Source organism: Pyxicephalus adspersus, chromosome 4, assembly GCF_032062135.1.
Source record: "Pyxicephalus adspersus chromosome 4, UCB_Pads_2.0, whole genome shotgun sequence".
NCBI classification, from domain to species: domain Eukaryota; kingdom Metazoa; phylum Chordata; class Amphibia; order Anura; family Pyxicephalidae; genus Pyxicephalus; species Pyxicephalus adspersus.
Genome location: NC_092861.1, coordinates 152,219,873 through 152,240,615, shown reverse-complemented (window position 1 = coordinate 152,240,615; position 20,743 = coordinate 152,219,873). Strand labels below are relative to the sequence as shown.

Here is a 20,743-nt window from a genome sequence, read left to right as displayed (position 1 = left end):
TAAGGGGTCTTTTATCATTTAGGGAGCCTTGTTACTGATGCAGATCAGTCCCTTGGCTTTTGTATACCGTATCCAGTGCATGATGTGATCAATGTGTTCTATATTGGTACAAACTCTTAATTAGCATTCCTGAAGAAGCAGATTAGTTCTGCGAAACGCGTAAAATTAAAAAGCTTCTATGACATCTTTGCACATTGCAATCTTAGAAACTTTACCTAATTATGAGGCCTTTCTGGATCACTTTTTGATTCTAGTTTAACCAATTTTCAGAAGTATTAAAAAAGATTTGTGGTTTTAATATTCAAGTGGTATTTGATGCATAGACCAAAACAGGAATACCTCCTATGCTGCCATACTCAATAAAGGGGCCTCATGGATGACTTTCTCTATTCTCCAGTTCCTAAAGGACGGTAGGGCCCATTTACACTGTGATTTTCCCAATCATTTGCACATTGCTTTATAGAATATTGTAGCTTACCATTCCTATGAAGTAATGGCTGAGCTATTAAAACCTCATTCACTCATCACTTTTTAAAATTGTCATTTTGTACCTTAATTTTCACTGAGTGATCCCGCCAGTAATATAACTTCTTGCCCCAGGGTGACAACACCCCTCTTATACAATTTGGTGAGTAAAGCTGCGTACACACTGCCAATTTTTGTCGTTGGAAAGGATCTTTCACGATCCTTTCCAACGACAAGGGAGTGCACGATGCATGAACGGTGCTGTACATACAGCACCGTTCATGCTCTATGGAGAGGGGAGGGGGAGAGCGACGGAGCGGCACCCTGCTGCGCGCTCTCCCCTTCACTTTCATTACGATCGGCTGTCGTCCATCGTCCGTGGATCCGGCAGGTCGGTCGTCCGGACGATGGACGACACCGACTGTACACACGGCAGATTTTCGCCCGATAATTGGCCGATGCCGATTATCGGGCGATAAAAATCTGACGTGTGTACGTAGCGTTAGTGTTGGCCTCCATGTGTTTTAGGACTGCAGAACAGCTCCCCTTCTCCTCCATAGCATAGGCGATAGATGCCCTGTAGTTTAAAGACTTAGCTGGGAACAGTTTAATTAATAAGAGCTCATAACAGGCAGGAATGGCAGGAATTTGTCATTCTTATGTTTTAAATATACAAGCATTTTTTTCATTTACCGCGTTTCGCAGAACTAGGCTGCTTCTTCAGGAATGTTTATGAATAGGTATTGCAAATACAGAGGAAATTGGTCACACTATGCCCCGGAATAAGGCACAAAGAAGCAAAGGGAATGATCCATGGCACTAACAAGGCTCCCCAAAAGATGGTTAGGTAAATAGTGGAAACTGTAATCCTGAAATGAAGAGACTTTCATCATTTGAGGAGCCTTGGTACTGATGCCGATTATTTCCTTGGCTGTTGTATCCCTTATTCTGGGCATATTGTGACCAATGCTTGTCCTCTGTTAGCTATTTCCTCTCAACTAGCATTCCTGAAGAAGCAGAACAGTTCTTAAAAAACCTTCCAACCAGTCGTTAAGCTTCTATGACATCTATGCTCATTGCAAAATCACACCTGGGGACTTTACATAATTAGGAGGTCCTTCTGGGCCTCCATTTCCCAATATAAAGCCCAAACTTTTCAAGTTTTTGTATTTCCTGTATTGATTGGGATGTGGCATGTTTTTGTGGATTTGTGATACCTTTGGACCTGTTGGTATTAAAGTAATTTGCATCTAAATGAGGTTCATCTTCTTTTTCAGGTTCAGGTTGAGTTTCAGAAACGTTGGGAACGATGGAGATTGGAGCATTTATACAGCCAGAGAGACAGCAGCATGAAACCCATCAAATTTCCAGCCAACAGCCTGAGCAGTGGAGTCACTGTGGGCAGCAGCGTCTAATGATCGTTTCATGGACAGGTGGACAGTGACTGCATCGCGTCCCGAACTTCGGAGTTACCAAAAGAGGTCCATTGAGGTCCATTGATTTGCACAAGAAGAAAAACAAAGGGCCATTCTATATATTTGTTTCTCAGACCATAAACACAATGCCATGATTGAGACATCAAGAGATTTCAGATGTGGCTTACCAGGAACTTCTAAGACTGGACTGGACAAAGTTGGTGGTGATGATGACGGCAAAGTTGGGCTCTACTACAGAACATGTGAGAATAAAGTTTTAATACAAGTTTTTGGACAGAACAAGGCTCATACAAATCTTTATATTGTCAAGCTATCACATACTGTCCATGTTCAATGAACACAAACCTATGTGACCAGGAGAACCACAATGAATCATGTATGAATATATCATGTGGACACGTTTTCACAAAGAATTTAACTTTACAGAACTTCAGAGAGTTTGAGAGTTTTTAAGTTTTGTTTTTGCTTTACAGACTTCTTTTCCAATGTCAGGTATAAAGAAAACATAAAAACTGAGAAGAATGTGAATTGTATATATTCACAACTATTGGGGCTAACTATTCCAGGACCACAAATCACAAGAACCGAACAAAGAGCTAACAAAGACTTCATCCACTAAATATGGATTTGTTTTTTAAGCCAATATTCTGGAATCTCAGTTATCTTTACCTACAGGTATAGAATGTATTTTCTGGTTTGCACAGAAGGATATGGATTATAATACTCAGTTAAAGATTGGAGGCATGGGTCATACCTACCTACAATAAAAACAGCTAAGGACTGGTTGGTATTTTGTGATGGACTTTGTAAGTGGAACTCCAGGATGTACCTGGCCTGTGCACCTCCAGCAGTCATATACATGTGAAAAAAAGATTCCCAGGAGGCAAAACTGAAGGATTGGTCAGAAGTGGGTATAGAAAGTACCCTGCGGGCAGCATCATGTAATACCATGTTTCGTGGACCATGGTTATGAAAAGCTTGTTCCTAAAGATGCCAAGCATAGCCAGTTGTGTTTTTCTGTTTTACTTTTCAATGTTTCTGTCCCCTGCTCTGACGTTTTTCTTTCTCAGAGGTTTTTTCTACTCTCCATGGTAGTGTGCTTGGTCTCCTTTTATGTTCTTCTTCCTCTCCCTTCTTTCTCTATATCTGGGCCCCAATTTGGTCCCATATGTTACCTACTAATATATTGTCATGTGTTCTGCATCTCTTCTTTTCTGCTTTTCATTGCATCTCTTCTGTTGGCTCATCTCCTCTTCATAACACAAGTTCAATATCTTTCTCTGAAACCTTCCACCCCCTCTTTGTCTTCAATCTCCTCCAAGATTGTGTCTACCCTCTTCATGATTTTGTTAAGAGTTTCTACTGTTCCTTATTACCCACAATTATATCCTTTCAACATTTCAACAATCTTTCAACATTCCTACCCCCTTTTATCACCCCACTACCTGAGCCCAGTTGTCCCCAACTTTCAGCTATCATCTTATCGATCCCTATAAGCCCCAATCCTCTCTCAGTATAAGCTACCATCTCATTACCCCTCTACCATGGGTTCCAGTTCACCTCCTCTAATTGATTCTTCACACATCACCCTTCTAGCAATCCTCCCTCATCATCATATTGCATTCCTTTACCCTTTCTCCAATGCTCCAATCTACCACCATCATCATGGAATTCTGTTCTTTTATTCCTCCACCATCAGCTACAATCTTTACCACCTCTGTACCATGACCTTCAATTCTTTGCTGTTGAATCCCAAAATTTGTAAATGTTCACCATTCCCACCAACCGTCTACCATCAGCTCCACTTCACCACCACCATTAGAGCCTGTCTTTACTATGCTTTTACTATCAGTTACCACTCCTCAAACATTACACCCAATCCTTTCACTCTATTATCCCTCATCTCTACCATCCCTCTATCAAGAGCTTCAATCCTCCTTTACTATTAACTCCCATGCCCAACGTTCCTGTACCATGAATTTCAACCCTCCATTTCGATCAGCTCAAATCCTTTAGAATCCCCCCCCCCTCCTTTTTCCTTCACTACCATTTCCTCCAGCCCACTACTATGAGTTTAAAACATCCCACTACACAAGTTCACTAACTGCCATTTTTCTACCATGAATTTTCTTTCATCAGCTTGCAAACTCAACCCCTCCAGCTATTATACTCACCACCCCTGAACAATGAGCACCAATCTTCCTCCTCCTCCACCAGCTCTCATACCCACCATTCTTCTACCATGAGCACCAAGCCTTCCTCACCATCAGCTCTCATCTTTACAACCTCTTCACCTTCATCCACCACCCCTCTACCATGGGATCTAATCCTCCCTAACAACAGCTCCCATTCGCACTACTACTCTATCAGCTAACATGGTTCTACCATGCGCACCTATCATCCCCCACAATCATCTCCCAATACCATCATTTCATGAGATTCAGTCCTTCTTTGCCATCAGCTACCATCCTTACATCCCCTTCATTATAAACTATTCTAATCACCTCTCTATTGGGAGCTCCAAAATTTCCAATCAATCAGCTCCAATTCCTATCATTCCTTTACCATGAGCACCAATCCTTTCCCACTATGAACTCTCATATCTGTATTTTTTCTCCTATACATTCCAATCCTGTTCCTCCATCAACTGCCATTTATACAACCCCTCCACCATTGGCTAATATCCCCCCCTCTATAATGAGCTCCAATCCTTCTACTCTATTAGCTCTCGGCCACCTCAACTATTTCACTACTATAAACACAAATCTGTCACCAACATCAGCTTCCATCTTTCCAACCTCTCCACCATCAACCACCACCCCTCTAATATGTGCTCCAATTCTCCATATAACATAGGCTCCAATCCTTACTAACCACCCACCATCAGCTCAACATCCTGCTAATATGCGCTGCAATTGTGCCCCATTATTTAGCACCTATCTGTGCCAATACCCTACCATGATCTCCAGTTCTCCCTCTTCATTACCTCCCAATACGACAAACTTCATTTTTCCTCCACCTTCAGATAACAATGTTACTACCTCTTCACCATTACTTCTTATCCCCACCACCTCTATACCATGAAATCCAAACCTCACTGAGCTCTACCCGGGGTTGGTCAGAATTCATATTCATTTGCAATATTCCAAGTTTACTTGGATGGATTCCATTTAAACAAAAAGCTTGCAGACTTTCCATAACAAAGCAAACTGAGGAATTAAGAAGGGTTTTAGTTTTTTCTACAACCATGTGATGTTGCATCGGACGTTATACATTTGCCTACAATGGAGTTTACAGATAAAACTTTACACATTACGTAGAGAATTGACATGGAAATAAAATGGAAATGACGATATTGTTTACAGGGAATGGATGGTAATCAGGGATCAGCTGATACATTTCCAGATTTACAGATCTCATCTGCTGAGATGTAAATGTATGACATTGATGCACAAAATAAAATCTGAATGTTCACACAATGTCTTCACCTTTTTAAGATTAATTGAGATTGGGATTATGCAATATTGCAAATATTTATTCCTATATTATGCCTATTGCGTGGGTTTTCTTATAAATAATTTATATTAGTTTGACATTACGTGATTTTAGCATAATTCTTGAACCTGGGAATGAGAGCTTCCCAAGATTTACATCTGTCCTACGTAACGCTGACAACAAATGATGTCACCTAGCTTTCCAGTGTGCATAACAGTATGAGATAACAAAAGGTCATCATCCGAATTGTTCATACAGAAGAAAGTGTCCTTGCAATGCCCTGGCAGCTCCTTTCTTCACACCAGCCGGCTACACAACACAGAACTGCTGGGTATGGGAGCTTCTGACCCCTGGGACTATGCCCGGGTCTGGAAGTCAATAGCTAACCCAAAGTCCTGTTGGGGGTTATCCCTTGCAGACACACTACAGGACTGTTTGCTTGGCATTGACATGGTGACAGTGGGCATGGTTTATTAAAGCTCTCAAATGTTGGAGAAGATAGACTTTCATCTGTGAATTATTAGTAGTTTTATTGGTTAGGCTGGTGAAATATAATTTATTAATGATAATTAGTGAAACACTGGTGATGTTTCAAAGCAGATAAAACCCTCTAATGGAGCTCCATGGCTCTACATAATATGGGTCTGTAAGGTGCACATTGATGGGCTACTGCAAGCTTATTACAATGTAATGTCCCAACAAAGGAAGATATTGATTTTTAGATAATTGGGTGATCTTTGTTCTGCCTGGAGGTCATCATAAAATGTTTTACCTGATCAGTAGACCATGATTGCAATCCAGTGACACATGGTAGCCATTCCATGTAAAATTATTCTAAATGGCACCTACAAAGTCTACTGTACAAGATAAATTTCACATTCATTTGCCAAGGTCAAGAATTACTCACTGTTTTATGGAGGAACAGTGAGATGATCACATCAGATTACTTCTGGTTAATTGCCCAATCTGGGGTCAGGGAGGTCACCAAGTTCTGTTGTTTAATTGCCGTAGAGAAAAGTCCGGTCACCAGCATCATCGTGATGGAAAGACTCTGTAAAGGACTGCATAGAAACATTTTGAATTGTAAATTTTTTTTGCTAAGGATGTTTTTGCTTTTCTGCCTTAAATTCAGATTTAAATGGACTTTTATTTATTGCTCATTTTAATCCACATCATTAGGTTATTTATAATTTGCCCTTTTAAGAACTTGAAGCCTGATGGTCTTGGTTGTTCATCATCAAATGATACTAAAGGAGGGATTTAAGCAGTGAGGGCGCAGAATACATTTATTGGCCTACTAACTATATTTACAGACGGAAGCTTCTCATGAAATTTGGGAATTTGGTGCATCGTTTTTTTGTATGAGCAGTACCCCACCACACAACATTCCATTGGTGAAATGGGGCAAACACAATGCACATATATTATTCACACCTGCAAAACTGATCCTTCTATGTTGGCTCACATTATCAGAACTGATCCCACCATAGAAGACCCAAAGGTCCCCATCCTGCAGGGAATTTTTCAAGCACAGCACTTCCAGAAAGTAAAGGGGTACTATAGACACACAGCATAGTGGCCCAATATACACAATTAACTGGTATTGATTCTGGTCACTTGTTTGGTTTAGAGAACGAGAAGGATCACTAAGGACTTTTCTTCTGTGTTCTACACACAAATTACCCCTTAACAGAGGACCGATGATGGATGAATGGGGCAGAGAGTCAGCATAATTAATATTGTATATGGCAGGTTAAGACCTACATGGCTCCCAGCAGCCAGCACATTGCCAGTCCCTCAGCCATCCGAACCAATAAAATTATTTGACATTGTACTAAACTGCTAATTGTCATCCTCTATGGGGCTGCCACAGGTAGGTTATATATTTGGCGCCTACCCCCAGGAAGTGGTAACGACATTGCCACCTCACCGCCAGTCTGAGCATTGCCTAATTCTTCAAGGACCTGCGTATAGATATAATCATGATTCTATTTTCTGGATCCCTCTATTCTATACCTCTACATGTCACCATTGCCTCCTACGTCACACCCCATTTTTCATGTCCTCTGTAGCTGTGAATGTGTATGCACCTATTCTAATTTGTATAAAACATTGCCCCCTTTTGAAGAAGGCCAAAAAGTGGGCAGAACAGACCACCGTCATTCAGTGGTGCCATTTCCTGCTTGAAGACCTTCTCAATGGCAGGATTATGACTGACCACTCTGTATATTTGAGTTAACCAACAGTTGTAGAGGAACTGCTCAGCAGAGCTAGGGGGCGCAGCACTAATGAAGATACGTTGCAAAAACACTGAGTGCTGTGTCAGAGCCAGCTAAATAGCTAGGGATGGTTAAGAGCCTAATTCTTGATTGGCTGGCAGGAGGGGCAAAAGGGATTAACTGTGGAAGAGCAGGCACGCCCAGGATCAGAACTGCCCGCATGCGCAGGGGAGAGGCACCTGTGCTTTAGCAAGTAAGAGGTAAGTGTCACAATAACATGACAATAACATCTTCTTTGCCTTCTTAACTTTCCCCTTTTCATCTGAAGAAAGGGGTTTAAACTCTACCAAAAGCTTCAATTTAAATATATTTAGCCAGTGAAAGGTATCACTTGTTGTCAGTAAATAAAGCAATAGTTGTGATTGTGTGTATCCAATTAGATCCCTAGGGTAGTTTTTGCCAACTCCCCTCTGTATTAAAGATTAGAGAGGTAGGAGGGTAACTTCTGATCGAGATGGGCTCAGAAATTTAGTGAGGGATTACTTGGCATAAATACATTTGGTTTGAGTATATTTGATTTGATTCTCCATACATAAAGATAAATTTGACACGTATCTCAGAGATGACTTCTAATAATAATATGTATTGTGATAGTTCAACAAGAACAACTTTAAAAACAACACAAACATATTAAAAATGTTACAAAAATTAATATTAGTGAGGCATGAATGTCTCTGTTTTTACGCGTTTCGCCCTGTTGGTCTTTTGGAGTTCTCACCATAGCAAGAAGTAAAGGTAATTCATCCAATGGGGAAAACTTGCCTGGGGAACTGTCCAAGATGCAAATTTGTTTACATTGGGAATTGCATTTCCTGCTGGATCTCGAGAACAAAAAGTGAAAAGAAAATCTCCCCAGCTGGATAGAGGCAGCAAAAAATGCCCCAATGGGGTCTTTATCCCTTCTCTGCTCTATCCATAAAAACACTTTGGCTACACACATACTGTAAATGATCATTTTTAAAAATAATACGGCATGCCATTGTTTTTGTACCTAAATGTTACCAAAAATGACTTTTCCATTTCAATGCTGTTGTATTTTCTACAAATTGTGCAACATAAATGGAAATATGGGAACCTGGAGGCATTCTGTACTCAAATGTGCACTGACATGTCATTTCCTGTTTGGGGTGTTTGGTTCACTGAATTTCCTAGAAGTCTGCAGAAAGATACACATTAAAATTTAAGGCATCCCCTGGAAAAGGAATTTTAGTTTGGTGAGATCCCTAAAGGGTAACCCCTTCTAAAGGGATGCAGGCACTGCACCATTCCTCATGAGAGTGCCTGGGGTGATTATAATAAACCAGACCCCCCCAATGTTCATTAATCAGTCTGGACAGGACAAAGCATTTTCTTTACAACAATACCAGGCAGGAATCTGCAACAAAGTTTGTTAAAATCCTTGCAATGTACATCCGTAGGGGATTGTGTTTTTTCTCAACAAAAGTGGAGTTACACTTTATAAAATAATAATATTTCTGTCTTTTTTATATTCATATCCTTCATCATCACCATTCCGCATAGTTGTATAGAAATCCATCTCTCCTGACAGGCAGCATAAAGTACAATAAATCCAAAACATTCTGTACTTTGCTGATCTTTGTAATAAAGCCAATCACTCGGCTACAAAAATTATCTCAATGCCAGAAGCAGCGTGCGTATTGCTACCAAGGCCACATAGAATGAAACTTGTTATCAATGACATGTAGTTCTTTAATTGTTGTACATCAGATGAACTAGAATGAGCGCATTTAAAGCCTTCACTCCTTTAATGAAAAAAAAGTCACAAATATGAAAAATGAATTGTTTGCAGAAGTGAAATCAAGAAAGTAGATGTCAGTATGCATTAAAGTGGAACTTCATTTTAAACACCCGCAGCCACCCTCCTGTGTCTCCATACCCTCTCATTGGGATTCTTCCATGGTTCAGCACCTACATTACAGTCATAACATTCTTTCCATTTCCTGTGAGCCCAGCCTGCCATATACACACAGGGGTACAGCCATGGCCAGGCTGGGCTCAGAGGAACTGATTGGTGCTTGCATATCATTACATGCAATGCTTAGTCCTAGAAGAATGCCCATCATACAGCACTGAAGGAAGAAGGGTAAGAAGGGTCGCCCCACCAAATTATGATATTTTAGTGATAGGAGAAGCCAGTCCCAGGCTCCTTATATGTCTGGGATTCTAGAACAATGGGATCTCCTTACCTATGATTCTGAACACTGGAGAGTTTTGTTACATTCTTTAGGATAAAGGACAGAGAAATCCTGAACGATAGGTTAGAACCCTTCAACAGGTGTACAGAAAATTTGACACGTATCTCAGAGATGACTTCTAATAATAATATGTATTGTGATAGTTCAACAAGAACAACTTTAAAAACAACACAAACATATTAAAAATGTTACAAAAATTAATATTAGTGAGGCATGAATGTCTCTGTTTTTACGCGTTTCGCCCTGTTGGTCTTTTGGAGTTCTCACCATAGCAAGAAGTAAAGGTAATTCATCCAATGGGGAAAACTTGCCTGGGGAACTGTCCAAGATGCAAATTTGTTTACATTGGGAATTGCATTTCCTGCTGGATCTCGAGAACAAAAAGTGAAAAGAAAATCTCCCCAGCTGGATAGAGGCAGCAAAAAATGCCCCAATGGGGTCTTTATCCCTTCTCTGCTCTATCCATAAAAACACTTTGGCTACACACATACTGTAAATGATCATTTTTAAAAATAATACGGCATGCCATTGTTTTTGTACCTAAATGTTACCAAAAATGACTTTTCCATTTCAATGCTGTTGTATTTTCTACAAATTGTGCAACATAAATGGAAATATGGGAACCTGGAGGCATTCTGTACTCAAATGTGCACTGACATGTCATTTCCTGTTTGGGGTGTTTGGTTCACTGAATTTCCTAGAAGTCTGCAGAAAGATACACATTAAAATTTAAGGCATCCCCTGGAAAAGGAATTTTAGTTTGGTGAGATCCCTAAAGGGTAACCCCTTCTAAAGGGATGCAGGCACTGCACCATTCCTCATGAGAGTGCTCGGGGTGATTATATTAAACCAGACCCCCCCAATGTTCATTAATCAGTCTGGACAGGACAAAGCATTTTCTTTACAACAATACCAGGCAGGAATCTGCAACAAAGTTTGTTAAAATCCTTGCAATGTACATCCGTAGGGGATTGTGTTTTTTCTCAACAAAAGTGGAGTTACACTTTATAAAATAATAATATTTCTGTCTTTTTTATATTCATATCCTTCATCATCACCATTCCGCATAGTTGTATAGAAATCCATCTCTCCTGACAGGCAGCATAAAGTACAATAAATCCAAAACATTCTGTACTTTGCTGATCTTTGTAATAAAGCCAATCACTCGCTACAAAAATTATCTCAATGCCAGAAGCAGCGTGCGTATTGCTACCAAGGCCACATAGAATGAAACTTGTTATCAATGACATGTAGTTCTTTAATTGTTGTACATCAGATGAACTAGAATGAGCGCATTTAAAGCCTTCACTCCTTTAATGAAAAAAAAGTCACAAATATGAAAAATGAATTGTTTGCAGAAGTGAAATCAAGAAAGTAGATGTCAGTATGCATTAAAGTGGAACTTCATTTTAAACACCCGCAGCCACCCTCCTGTGTCTCCATACCCTCTCATTGGGATTCTTCCATGGTGCAGCACCTACATTACAGTCATAACATTCTTTCCATTTCCTGTGAGCCCAGCCTGCCATATACACACAGGGGTACAGCCATGGCCAGGCTGGGCTCATAAGAAATGGAAAGAATGTTATGACTGTAATGTAGGTGCTGAACCATGGAAGAAGCCCAATGAGAGGGTATGGAGACACAGGAGGGTGGCTGCGGGTGTTTAAAATGAAGTTCCACTTTAATGCATACTGACATCTACTTTCTTGATTTCACTTCTGCAAACAATTCATTTTTCATATTTGTGAAAAGAATAGGAAGAAGGGTAAGAAGGGTCGCCCCACCAAATTATGATATTTTAGTGATAGGAGAAGCAAGTCCCAGGCTCCTTATATGTCTGGGATTCTAGAACAATGGGATCTCCTTACCTCTGATTCTGAACACTGGAGAGTTTTGTTACATTCTTTAGGATAAAGGACAGAGAAATCCTGAACGATAGGTTAGAACCCTTCAACAGGTGTACAGACCTGGGAGCTCAGCACAGTGATGATAAAACCCCATATAATGGGCACAGAAGGTATAAAGAACCAAAAACTAAGCCCATTGATCCCACCAACGGAGTCCAGGCGAGTCAGAGCTTACTATCATCAATCTACAAAATTCAATATCCGGTCATGAACTGACTTTATATTTTCATATATAGAAACATAATTGAGTATTTCAAAAGATAAAGAGCAGAGATTACCTAGTACTGAGGTGGTGTGGATTGGTTTGTCGGGCTTTCCCCCATTTACAGATCCTCTTCCAGTAACCCCACAGATAAATATTTCAAACTGTCGCTGGCGTGACCCCACTGAACGCAAAGTGCCACAAATAGCAAATATCTGTAAATAACTATGTATAGATTTGCTTTGTTTTGGGTGCGGTGCCGTGACATTTTTGGGCCACCTATTCAATAGGTTAAATAATTAAGAGTGTTATGGGCTCCATCTTTTTACTATCCTAACAAGTGGCAATTTGAAAGCAAAGGAGGGAACAACCTGGAGGCAACCTCCATACTGCCCCGGCTGTCCGTCTTTTGTTTGTGAAATCATCAGATTTGCCCCCATTGCCATTTAAACTCACACTTCTTTATAATAAGCTCCAGAATCCCAGAGCGCCCATGTGCACCATCCACATGAATCCTCAAGATGTAAGATCTTCATAAATGTAAAGGAGACAATTCCAAAAAATACCAATATAATAATCGGTAAGAGGCTCTAAAAGAGTTTTTATGGGAAATATATTTTTTTTGTCCATAAAAGTTCTCCAGATAACTTTGGGTAAAAACCATGCAGCAAACTCTATTGTGCACACTGGTTCAGTGGTTAGCACTCCGGCCTTTGCAGCGCTGGGTCCCAGGTTTGAGTAGGACATTATCTGCATGGAGTTTGTATGTTTTCTTTGTGTTTGTGTTTCCGGGTACTCCGGTTTCTTCCCACATTCCAAAAACATGCAGTTAGGTTAATTGACTTTCCCCAAAAATGGCTTTAGACTGTATAATGACATATCATTATGGTAGGGACATTAGATTGTGAGCTAATCTGAGGGACAGCTAGTGACATGACTATGGACTTTGTACAGCACTGTGTAATATGTCAGCGCTATATAAATACTGGATAATAATAATTTAGATATGAGCAATATGTGAAAAGGACAGATCCGTTCCCCTTTCTATCACATGGCCCGAATTTTCCTGTAGTCCATCAGAAAGCTGCATTCCATCACTGAAATAAGCTGCAGAGACCGAAAAACACAGCACAGCCTGGACGGAGGGGAGAGGAGGGATTGGGGAAAATAAAGAGAAAACCAATTTACTTCAAAGAGAGATCAGAAAGGAGAAAAAGAGAGCAAGAAAAGGGATGGTGGATTTTTATTTGGGAAGGGGGTGATAGAAGTAGATTGGGTGTCAATGACCCTAAAAGAGTAAATCCCTTTACAGATTTTGTTGCTGGAAACAATCTTTAGTGATTGTTTTCATTGAGAGATGAAGGAACAAGTGATGTACACACACTGCTGTTCAGCTCTATGGAGAGGTGGTGGCAGGCCATTGTGCACTCTTCCATAGGAAAGTAAATAAGGGGTCAAATCTTCCTTTCATTCTGGCATATTATTGGATGATTGAGGACAAAAGAGCAAAATCCATTGTAAGCAGATAATTCACTTGCCTGCAGAAGAGCCAATATTTCTTTAGTAAATCAACTCCTATGTGCCGGGGTGTGATAAGTTGTCACTGGAACAGGAAGTCCGAAGTATTTTCCTATATCCAGAGCTGCACCCAGGGGCCCCTATAATACCACCTCCAGGCCCCTTTATCTGCAGAGCTCCCGTTCCAGCATTTTCAGAGTCTTCTCAGTAGGGATCGCAGCCAAGGAGCGGCCAAAACAATTCTGTCTGTTGTTACTGAGCTGTTCTAGGTGTCAGCTGTGATCCATGTTTATTGATCCAAGACCTGAAGCCATATTTATATTCTTGGTTCTGGGCGGCGGATCGAACCAGCGAGCGTTCCATTACTTTATAATGTTTTGTTTCAGGACTTGCAGCTGCGTTCTCTGTAATTTATGGCCTTCCAGTGCGGATATTGACCCGGCCCGTCCAATCCCAGGTGATGTCTTCACTTGACAGTCTGCTTTCAGCAAAGTGATATAATAATCCTGCGGGTTTACAAGTCAATGATTTATGTTTTGCTGCATTATTAGCTTTATTTACTTCCCAGGATTAAAAGATTTAAATTATTGCTTAGGGAATTATTACCGGCGATATTGGTGGCAAAGCTGGGAACTCTGCGGCTTTGTGACAACTCCGGCTTTTCTGCAGAATTGCTGACCTCTGCATTTTCTGGCTTTTCTGGCTGGTTGCCTGTTCCAGGCGAAAATAGCAAAGTGGCTGGACAAGCATCTGCCTACCAATATGGAGGATTGGGCTGCCTGCCCCTGGTTTGGAGAATCCGAGTTCCAGCTGTGTTAACGTGGAACCAAACTCACCTATCCCTCCAATGTTGGTGCCAACATCTTCATCTGGACTTCTTCTGGGTTCGGGTCTTTGGTCTTCATGATTGGCAAGACCTGAATTACCCAACTCCCAGCACCGAGCATGCTGCAAGCATACACTGAGCTCGACATGGGGACTCTGCTCCTTCCTCTATCAATCTCCTCTCCCTAAATACTCTGAGAAGTTATAGAGGAAGGAGCAGAGTCCTCCCGCAGAGCAGAGTATTTCAGGAGAGGAGAGTTATAGAGGAAGGAGCAGAGTCCTCCCGCAGAGCAGAGTATTTCAGGAGAGGAGAATTACAGAGGAAGGAGCAGAGTCCTCCAGCAGAGTTATAGAGGAAGGAGCAGAGTCCTCCAGCAGAGTATTTCAGGAGAGGAGAGTTATAGAGGAAGGAGCAGAGTCCTCCAGCAGGGCAGAGTAATTCAGTACAGAGGTGTGCCGATCCTGCAGGTGATAATGTAGGTGAACAGACTATAGGAATATTAAATTTTTCACCCTCCTTGGCCCAGCAGTCAGACTGAGGTTCCATTGTTTCTCTTTATTTATTGCCATTATTTACTCTCCCGCTTTCACATTATAATCTCAGACTTTCTCCCAGTGGAGCCCCCGCTGTTCACATAAGGGATCTCCCAGAAGTATATTTCCATTAATGGATCTGCAATGATACAAGAAGCTTTTGAAATAAAAATGATAGATGAAGATTTATGTAACAGAAAATAATTTAATTTGCAAGTGATGGCATTTACAGCTGGCAGGGAAACGTGATAATTTGAGTCAGAAAGTGCTGACAGCGGCAATATAACTATAATAAAAAAATCAGAGGAGTCAGCACAATCCAGAGGGTCTGCAGCAAAATCTTGTAACATTTACCATTATAAGGGGTTTCCTCCATCCCCGCACTGGGCTCCGGGGTCTGTACACCTGATGTGTCCAATATTAGGAGCTCCCACCTTCCCTGTGCTGGGTCTGCGCTCCTGCTGTGCACAATATAGGGATTTGTCTCTAGTGGATTAGTATTTATGTTAAATTATTCAGAAAGTAACAGAAGGATCTGGGACATGTAAAGGTTGGACCAACCAAACCCTACAGTTGGATAGGAGTGGAGCCAGTAATAATGGCAGATTGGACAGTTGTGGTATGGCAGCCAGTATTTACGCATTTTGCAGCCATACAACCTTGGTTAGGGGTGCTGAGCTCAAGGCTAGACGAATGAACAAGTCTATTGTACATGTATTATATTATTATATCTGAACACCAAAGCCATTCCCAGCTGGGCAGACGGTGATTCAGAATATTGAATCTGATCCAAGACTGATGGAAATGTTCTGAGCTGCCATGAGACGTGGTGACACGGCCATTATTCCCTTAATTGTCGTGTGATTTTAATCCTGAGAAGTTAATAAGTACATTTATACAAACACAAAGAGACGTGACAACATTCACTCGGCGTATATTACACAGCTCATTGTTATTGGTTTAAACCTTGGATTTCACTAATGGCCCCTTAATGACCCCACCAATCAGCATTGGCACAAAGTCCTATAATCAGATGCCAAATGAACAACGCAGAATCAGTCATTCTTCCCTGGATGGCGGAGGGTAAATATTCGGTTTTGTGGCCATTTGAGCCCCCTGGTAATACAGATCACATAGAAATGTGTGACTGGAGAATTTCCCGGGAGCTTCTCCAGCAAATATAATAATACAACATCAGCGAAGGTCAGTCGGGGGGACCCCAAAATAAAAGTAAATATTTGCTGGAGCTGGGAGATCAGCAGTGGTCAGACCCCGGAGTCCAGAGATGTAATTACTGATTATCGGGGTCACAGGGAAGCTTTAACATTTATTTGTGATATTAGCAAAGGGAAAATCCGGATACAATATAATCCATCTGGTATTATTCTGCCACCTCGGTAATAACAGAGACTGCCGATCCTGGGAATATCCGATTGCTTAATGGGATCCGGAAAAATGTTTTTCTACTTTTGGAGCAAATTGTACCAGATGGTTTTATAAGAGTTTTTTTTTCCTTCCTCTGGATCAGCTATGTCTATAAGGTTTATATCGGAATATATTTATTTCTCTAGTGGTTAAACTTGATGGAGTTAGATCTCTATTTTCAACCTTAACATTATTTTATTTTCATCTATTTTAATTCTCAATACTTTGATTTGTTTTATGGTTAAAGAAAATCATAATAACAGCTGAATAGAAAAAATAAGCAGCTCCTTAACCTTGGTGATAATTATTGCTGACTACACCTTTGCTAGATAAAACCACTCCCATGTATGTATTTTATCTGTGTATTTCTAATGTTCATATTTAAAAATATAAAGCAGAACAATTCTCACCAAACGTCCAGCATCCTGGTCTTGATTGTCTGTGCCGGTATAAATGCACTCCGATACTTTTAAGGGGGGGATATGATCACCCTGTATAAATATATAAATGATCCGTATAGAGAACTCTCTTTCCCATTATTCACTGTAAGATCATTACAAAGCACAAGGGGGCGCTCTTTGCGTCTGGAGGAAAAGAAGTTTAAGCTCCGGATAAGGAAGGGATTCTTCACTGTAAGGTGTGTGAAAATGTGGAATCGGCTCCCTCAGGAAGGAGTTTCAGCAAGTTCTACAGATTGCTTTAGGAAAAAGCTGGATGATTCCTAGAAGCACAGAATATAACTGGGGATTAAGGATTTAAAGATAACAGAGACTGCTGATCCAGGGAACATCTGATTGTCTCATAGAATCAGGAAGGCATTTGTTTCACCTGTTGAAGCAAATTGTACCCGGGTTTTTTTTGCCTTCCTCTGGATCAACTATGTCCATAGGGTTTCATATCTGGGATGTTTATTTCCCCAATGAGTGAACTTAATGGATTTGTGTCTTTTTTCAACCTAACTATATAAAATGTATTCATCCCAGCATATTCTGAACTGAGCATGATCATTTACATTGCAGAGGAGGTAATGAACACGCAGGTAAGAATCTTTAATTGCAGAACGAACATGTGGATTGATTTACCAAAGGAATTGGATAATTGGATAATTCACCTAGTTTAGTGAATGTGGTGAATTTTAGTGAATTGTCTTGGTAAGGAATAGCCAATCATGTGTAAGAGAATTTAAAAAAACAAACATTTTCCCTGCATGTGATTGGATAGTTGAAGTTAGCAGCACTTCACTTTATAGGTGAACACTGCGACTCTTTCCTTCACCCAATAGTATGTCTCATCTCCAAATTAAAACTTTCCTATTTGCACATTTTTGCATTTTAGCGTAATGTTTCTCATTAGACAATAATTAGAAAAAGACGATACATTGTAACAAGCTGTGTGCTGATTATTTATTTTTATATAAGTAGTATTACAATTCAGATACATGTACTACAGATTTCTGGTGTCTTTCATTTTTTTAATGTCTGAAGTCTAATAAACTTGTTTTTGTGTTTGTAAACCTTTCGCATCATTTGCTCGGCGTGTAAAAGTTGTTTTTAATCTCATTATCCGTCTGTAAAATAAAATGAATCATTCACACTACAGGTGCGCTGCATGCAGACAACCTGCTTATTATTGGGAGATTGGGAAATATATTATTTTATGTAAATGAGCATTTAATGGGCACTAAGCAGGGTGGTGAAGGGGGGATAATGGGGGATAATGGAGACTTGTCAGGAAGTGATGATGTGCAGCAGGATTCATTCTAAACTGTTGTAGGGGTGAAGTCACCAAGTTCAGGGGATGCTAAAATTATCATTGAGTTCTTTTTATTGACAGGTAAGTTGTCTCCTAAAGAGAACCTGTTTTGTTCATGTAAAGCAAATAGGGGTATTCAGATTGCAGAATAGCGGGCAATAGCATTGGCATGGCTTCCCTGTGCCCGGGTCTCAAAGCTGCTGCTGCCCATGTCTGCCTAGGCAGTTATACAGACTCCAGCCCAGTACAGTTTGTCTGCCCTGCTTTGTTTCATTGTTTCAATAATAAAAGAGTGGTGATAAAAATCATTTTTCGTACTTCACTGGGCTATATATACTTCTGATCTCTGCACACAATACTTTATATTCTACATTCTACTGACCCCTGCACTCGGTATTTTACATACACCTAAACTCTGCACTCATTGTACATTGTATACCCCTGACCCTTGCACTCAGTACATTGTATACCCCTTACCCCAGCACTCAGCACATTATAAACCCCTGTACTCTGTACATTGTATACCCTTTTCTATACCCCTGACCCCTGCACTCAGTACATTATATACCCCTGACCCCTGCACTCAGTACATTGTATACTCCTGACCCCTGCACTCAGTACATTGTATACCCCTGACCCCTGCACTCAGTATTTTGTATACCCCTTACCCCTGCACTCAGTACATTGTATACCCCTGACTACATTGTATACCCCTGACCCCTGCACTCAGTATTTTGTATACCCCTTACCCCTGCACTCAGTACATTGTATACCCCTGACCCCTGCACTCAGTACATTGTATACCCCTGACCGCAGATCTTAGTACATTGTATACCCCTTACCCCAGCACTCAGCACATTATAAACCCCTGTACTCAGTACATTGTATAGCCTTGACCCCTGCACTCAGTACATTGAATACCCCTGATCTCTGCACTCAATATGTTATATACCCCAGACCCCTGCATTCAGTACATTGTATACCCCTGACCCCTGAACTCAGTACTTTGTATACCCTGACCCTTGCACTCAATGCATTATATACCCCTGACCCCTGTGCTCAGTACATTATAAACCCCTGCACTCAGTACATTGTATAGCCTTGACCCCTGCACTCATTACGTTATATACCCCTGCGCTCAGTACCTTACATACATCTGACTCTAATTGGGGAAGAGGTGGAATCAAAAGTTTTGCTGGGGAGGCCACTCATCTTTAGTTATGACCCTGAGCATCATCATCATTGCATTTAGGGATTAGAAACTGTGTCAAAACTACAGTGCACCTCCCTGATATATTATAGAATTGCGAGAGGTATGACATTAAATATTTGTTTTAAATTCCAGCAGAGAAATAGGCAGAGCTATTACCCGTGCTTGGGATTTCAGTGCAGGAGAGGTACAATGCATAGAAAAATACATCGGCGGATGGACTCCAGAAGTCCTGTGAAGATGTCCCGTGAACATAGGGAGGTGAACAGTGTGCCACTGCACACGGGCTGACCCACAGGGGCCCCAAATAATCAGCCCAGAAGGGGCCCTATGTCAGTTTTGCACAAAGGGCCACTGTTGGCTACGTTCGTCACTATCCTGTGGAATATAGCTTTAGGATTTTGGCAGCAGATATGATGAATTGCTCCTTTCTCTTATTGCCATCATTGTATTTTAAAGCAATTTGTGCCACAGAAGCTGTTCCATGAGATCCAACCAGAAGATCTTGCAACCCCCCATTCACATTCTGTTGTCCTTCCTTGGACCAGTACCAAGGTACCAAGAACTGTACACCAAAAAAAGCCCCACAGGACCGGCCATTTTGGAAACCCCTGACCCATCATTCATCCACAATTTCGCTTTGTTAAAGTTGCGCAGATATGAACACGTTCGTTTTTAACATACCCCCCTCCTGGTAATCAGCGCCACCACTGCACCCGCCGGGGGTTTTATACTTTCAGTGTATTTATTATCCTGACCCTTTTCCCGGACATTATTTTGCTCTGATTTACATTTAATTGCCCTGTTTTGTATTCTTGTTTGGGTTGTTATTAGAATAAAATTATATCTATACAAACATTGCAGCAATGTGCACCATAAATAGAAATCTTTATGCTCTAATTGGCTATAATGTAAATCCTCTTTGCCCTTCACACCATGGACCTAATCAGAATGTATAAATGGCATTATTGCTGCAATTTTCTGCCTGGTACCTCCGCCATGTCCGAAATACAGAGTCCTCTCTTATGAATATATGAAAGCTTTGCTGTACCTAGGATATACTACGACCCCATATTGTGCCGCTTTGTAGATGGAGGCAAAGCTAACTTAGATCTACAGATATTACCGTGATCCTAAATCATCAACTTTTATCTCTGCACTAAAAGCAAAATGCCATGTAAGATGGAAAGGGGTAACAGCGAGCACTATGTAGAGATATCAGAATAATGGCTGCATTTGGAGAGTCCAATAAAAGATCGCAGGAAGATGGACTCTGATATAAAGTGTCCACAGTGAAATCTCCTTCCATGGAAGCTTTGTACAAATCTTAATCTTCATATCCCACAGAGGGTGCCGGCTACATCACATGAATGGCAATGGGCTCACTGATACGTGGCATAGCTGATATACCCAGGGAGGCCACACGGATCATCACAGGGTTGGGGTAAAGTTTTATAGTATAAGTTCTGTCTGTGG

At 40.9% G+C, this 20,743-nt stretch overlaps 1 protein-coding gene across 1 annotated transcript in view; it reads left to right on the top strand.

Moving 5' to 3' along the window:
• The window catches only part of GLP1R (glucagon like peptide 1 receptor), a 175,096-nt gene extending 169,850 nt beyond the window's left edge, over positions 1-5,246 (top strand). The window contains exon 12 of the mRNA XM_072410312.1: positions 1,743-5,246. Within this exon, the coding sequence (XP_072266413.1) occupies positions 1,743-1,880 (138 nt within the window). The 3' untranslated portion in view covers positions 1,881-5,246. The remainder of the gene's footprint in view (positions 1-1,742) is intronic.
• Positions 5,247-20,743: the final 15,497 nt, after the last annotated feature.